The 5,368-nt window shown below is 37.9% G+C and overlaps 1 protein-coding gene across 1 annotated transcript; it reads left to right on the forward strand.

Moving 5' to 3' along the window:
- The first annotated feature begins 1,802 nt into the window (after window positions 1-1,802).
- Window positions 1,803-2,297, forward strand: LOC137659719 (SCAN domain-containing protein 3-like). The gene has a single exon (XM_068394538.1). It carries the CDS (start codon window positions 1,803-1,805, stop codon window positions 2,295-2,297), a length of 495 nt encoding a protein of 164 aa, XP_068250639.1.
- The last annotated feature ends 3,071 nt before the right edge of the window (window positions 2,298-5,368 follow it).

Genomic DNA, 5,368 nt, shown 5'->3' on the forward strand with positions numbered 1-5,368 from the left:
CTCTGAAAGAAGATGTATCTCTATGTCCTGTAGAGTGTCTAAAGGTCTATCTTTGTAGAACTTCAGACTTCAGGGGAGGACAGCTCTTGAAAGGAGAAACTTCTGGATCAAATTTATCCCTAAAACAACTAAGGGCGAAGCTCACCTACTTTATTCGTAGAGCGGATCCGGATAGTACTCCCGCAGGTCATGATCCGAAGAAAGATTGCTTCATCACAACTTCTTTCAGTATATGGACTTTGAGCGTCTTCGTTCATACACTGGATGGAAATCATCCAGAGTGTTTTACAAACACTAGGCAAAACAAGTGCATGAACTGAAACACTTCGTAGTGGCGGCAGGTAGTGTATTAAAACCTGCCCCCTAATTACTGTGGTAAACAGTTAATGGTTTGGGACCTCACATGTCCTCACACATGTACTGGACGAGAATCATCCAGAGTGTTCTACAAACACTATGCTACGTAAGTCCATGATCTGAAGCAGTATGTGGTGACGCCAGGTAGAATATTTACCCTGCCGTCTAATTCTACGATGAACAGCTAATTAACTGGGACTCTCAATTAAAGGTCATCCTTCTTTGGTGTGACTTCTTTTGATTAAGTGTTACCATGGTAACACCAGCTCTGTTCAAAATCCCAGGTGTGGAATTATACAGATAGCACTGGTGCCGGTGCACGAAGTACACAGTGCAGATAGAGGTAACCAGTACAGGAATTATGAAGAGATTGTTTTATAATTTCTCTTCAATCTGAGAGTGGCACTCATCATTTCTTCCTTCAAGAAAGAAATATTGTCTCTGTACTCGTTACAGGTATAATCCCATTGTCATACTACATTCGTTTTACTAACCATCTCTTTTAGTCATTTATTAAGAATAAATGTCTATTAGAATGTAGTGCGTCCACTTTCGCCAGACAATTGTATGTATACATGCCAGAGTTCTTTAACTTACCTAAGTATGTATCCCTCATATATTTGTATGCATCAAATAATAGATATAAGAGACACTGATGTTAATTTAGCAAAATATACAACTATGAGACTACTTGTATATTCAGTGTGTACTTAGGTTTGGTCATACTATATATGTTAACCTTGAGATCCCTTTTCTACTGTCTAAAATAGTGGTTCTTAACCTGGGGGTCGTTTGGGATTTCTTAAGGGGTCACAAAGGGTTCTGGAATAATATATTTCTCATATACATTATACACGTATTTGAAATAGCCAGTAGGGCTTTTACCAGTTTGATGAGTACAACACTGGTCACAAGTTGGGTGGTCTGCTGCTCCACATGTATCTTTCACTCACTGTATGCTTCATCGGTATGCTTTGGCAATGAACACTCTCCCACCTGGACTTCAAGAAGTGCTTACTGATGTTGTAAAGATTGTGAACCATATACGAGGAAGTGCAACAACTTGAAGGATTTTAAAATTGCTATGTGAAGAAATGGGTGCTGAATTTTCTGTTCTACTATTTCATACAGAGGTACGTTGGCTCTCACGCGGCAAAGTTTTAAATCGCGTGCTACAACTTCGCAAAGAAATTTCAATGCTGTTGGAACGTGGTCATACGGCAAAGGAGAATCTTCTTCAGGAAAAGATGCAGGATGATTGTTTTGTAACAAAGGTTGCTTACTTGGCAGATTTCTTCTCGGAAGTAAATTCTCTGAATACTTCAATCCAAGGAAACGTTACAATGATGCACACAGCTTGAGACAAAGTGGCAGCGTTCAAGTCTAAGATTCAACTTTACCAGAAAAGAGTTCAGGACGGTAACATCACTTTCTTCACGGAGATGATGACTCTCCTGGGTTCAATGCCAGATGCTGAATGTACTTTCCGTGAGGAGATCTCCACTCATCTTTTGGCAGTAAATGACGCCATCAAAAGTTACTTTCCAGGACTAAACGACCGCTGTACTGATGCGTGGATCTATAGACCCTTTTCAGTAAAGGATAGTGCCATCAGTGATACTGATGTTGCTGCTAAGGTAGAATTTTATCAAATTCGTGAGGATTCTCAGCTTAAAGTCGATTTTGCTGAACAAGTGCTCCCAACATTTTGGGCAAAAGTGAAGGACTACAGTCCTATTCTCTCGATGCATGCATTAACCATGTTGATTCAGTCCCCGTCAACCTACCGGTGCGAGGTTGGATTCTTAGCAATGGTTGCACTGAAAACGAAGGCACGCAATATACTTGTCATCGATGCTGACAAGAGGTGTTGCCTATCGAACACTGGTCCTCGCTTTGAAAGACTTATGGCTGCAAAACAATTTCAACCATCACACTGAGTGAATGAGAAGTAGGTGCTAGGTTTTGTATGGTGTTGAATAGTTCTTTGGAATTGATAATTTTATGGCATTTGTAGAGGCTATGTAAGTGGAATTTTTCTAGGTTTTTGTTCTGTGGTGTTTCTAATAAAATTGTATAGAAGTAAACCATTTTGTATGATGTTTAATAGTTCTTAGGAATTTATAATTTTATGGCATTTGTAGAGGCTAGGAAAGTGGAATTTTTCAAGGTTTTTGTTCTGTGGTATTTCCAACAAAATTGTATAGGAGTAAAACATTTTGTATGATGTTGAATAATTCTTTGGAATTTATAATTTTATGGCATTTGTAGAGGCTAGGAAAGTGGAATTTTTCAAGGTTTTTGTTCTGTGGTATTTCCAATAAAATTGTATAGGAGTAAACCATTTTGTATGATGTTGAATAGTTCTTTGGCATTTATAATTTTATGGCATTTGTAGAGGCTAGGAAAGTGGAATTTTTCAAGGTTTTTGTTCTGTGGTATTTCCTACAAAATTGTATAGGAGTAAACCATTTTGTATGATGTTGAATAGTTCTTTGGAATTTATAATTTTATGGCATTTGTAGAGGCTAGGAAAGTGAAATTTTTCAAGGTTTTTGTTCTGTGGTATTTCCAATAAAATTGTATAGGAGTAAACCATGGTCTTCCTGTAATTTTTTTTACTTGACCCTTTGGCAAGGTTCATTATTTCCAAATCTATTATAGGGGGTCATAATAATACTCTGGGATCTAATATCAAAGAAAACCAAGTAAGCGAATGCCAGAACCCTTATATAAGAGTACATCACCAATATACTGCTAAAATCCAAGTTAATCATGAGTGAATTCCTTCGATGTTGCCAGAATGGCGGCAGAAGAAAATCTGGTGCTGGATGGAATAGTTCGGCCTAGCTACCGTGGTGGCGCTTGTGTACACCTGACATCTCTATCTGCGATTGCTGCGAGTTTTTTGAATTTCTGCCAGACAGAAGAATAAAGCTATTGTTATATAACCAGCGGGTAAGTTTAATGTTTAAAAATTCGCAAAAAGACCTCACTTGAACTAACAAAGACCTGACTTGGACAAAGGTTTCCACAGACAAGGGTTTGTTGGAAGGTGGGGGTTGGGAAATATTAACCCCCTGTGCAAACTTTCCATACGCATATACTTGAATAAAGCGGGTGAAGTATAATACAGTATTTAAATTTGGCGGGTAGAGAAGAAATCCTATTGCTGGAGGTGGAGTCTATGCGAAGGGGGGGAGGAGATTATGCGCAGAAGGTCGAAACCTGCTTTGTACAAACGAACGAACGAGAGCGTCTACAACTGGACCGTAGAATGACAACAAATAAATGAAAAACACTGTAATTGTTTACAACACTACGCTCTCCATTTACTCCAATATAATGCAATCCTGCAGTTATCTTCTTACACAGTAATTAGGTAGTTATTTAAATTCTGGGAAAGCAACAATTAGCAAGATACATTGAAGAGGGGGAAGGGGGTTATAAAACAAAGTGTCGTGAATTTTTCTCCGACTTATTGAAATTACTGATTCTAGGCCCGATGAAATGGGCCGATGACAAGACCTTGAAGAGGTTTGCTATCCAAAACTATTCAGGATTCAATAAAATATGATCACAATTTTAAATTTATTACAAAAATGATCATTTGATAAAGAAAAAAACACAATAACAATTCGGGCACATGGAAAGTTAGATCTGTCACCCTTAGGGGGTTTGCAACATGTGCTCATGAAACACAGAGTCCACGTTGGACTAAATAAGACTAAGTTTCGAGAATATACAGTGGAACCTCTACATCCGAACATATCTACATCGGAATTTTCCAACATCCGAAGTAAAATTTGAGCAAATTTTTGACTATACACCCGAATTTTATTTCGACACACGAAGTAAGCAATTTTTGTCGTACCAGTTGTATCCGAATTTTTCGACACGTGAAGTACAATTCGAACACGTTCCTACTCTACACCCGAATTTTTTTTTTCGACACCCGAAGTAAACAAGTGTACTCGTATGCGTAGTCGGTGCTCATAGCGCCTGATGTGTTTTTTATTTCCGCCGATAGAAGGCAGCACTTCGACCTCGGAGGGACCCTCAATTAGCGTGGCTTGGGACATTCCTCTGTTATCGTTGGCTTCGTGTGGTTGTGCCCTGTGCGTTCTGCTATTAACTGTGTTTTAATCGTTATTTTTTACGTTCATCCTTTTACGGTATTTTACGTAAATCATGGGTCCTAAAAGGCTTAGTTTCGCAAGTGGTAGTGGTGAGAAAAGGAATACAATGAACCGTCGTTAATCGCAGTAGATAGGTTCCAGACCCGACCGCGATAGGTGAAAATCCGCGAAGTATTGACACCATATTTACCCATTTATTTAACATGTATATTCAGACTTTTAAAACCTTCCCTTGTACGTAGTACTGTTAACAAACTACCCTTTAATGTACAGAACACTTAATGCATGTACTACAGTACCCTAAACTAAAACAGGCACAAATATTAAAGGCGATTTTATATCATGCGTTTCCTAAACGCCAAAAAGCACGATAAAAAATGGCAACCAATGTTTTGTTTACGTTTCTCTGATCATAATGAAGAAACAAACGCATTTAGTGTACTGTACACATCTGTGTATAGGTTAGTTTTTGCATCGATTATATTGATTATACAGTATGTTGATTTTGTTATTACCAATGTTTTACTTAATTTTTCTTAGGACTTCCAAATGAAATGTTTTTCTTTATGACGCCGCCTGAAACGATGGCGTCATATAGTACGCTCGGTAAACAACCACGGCATTTAACGCATATGATGAAAGTGATAAATAATGATATTTACAGTAAAAGCTTTTAGAAAATATGTTATTACAAATATTATTTACCGTATCTATATAAAATCATACAGTACATACTGTACGTAGCAAAGCAGGAAAACAATTTACGAGAGAGAGAGAGAAAGAGAGAGAGAGAGACGAGACGAGACGAGACGAAAGAGAGAGAGAGAGAGATTGTTTTACGTACGTAAATGTAAATTTTAAACAAAAAAAAT

This window comes from Palaemon carinicauda, chromosome 20, assembly GCF_036898095.1.
Source record: "Palaemon carinicauda isolate YSFRI2023 chromosome 20, ASM3689809v2, whole genome shotgun sequence".
Classification (NCBI taxonomy): Eukaryota; Metazoa; Arthropoda; class Malacostraca; order Decapoda; family Palaemonidae; genus Palaemon; species Palaemon carinicauda.

Bases quoted from the DNA above. Each gene is read 5' to 3' on its own strand.
- LOC137659719 (XM_068394538.1), top strand. From the start codon at position 1,803: ATGACTCTCCTGGGTTCAATGCCAGATGCTGAATGTACTTTCCGTGAG.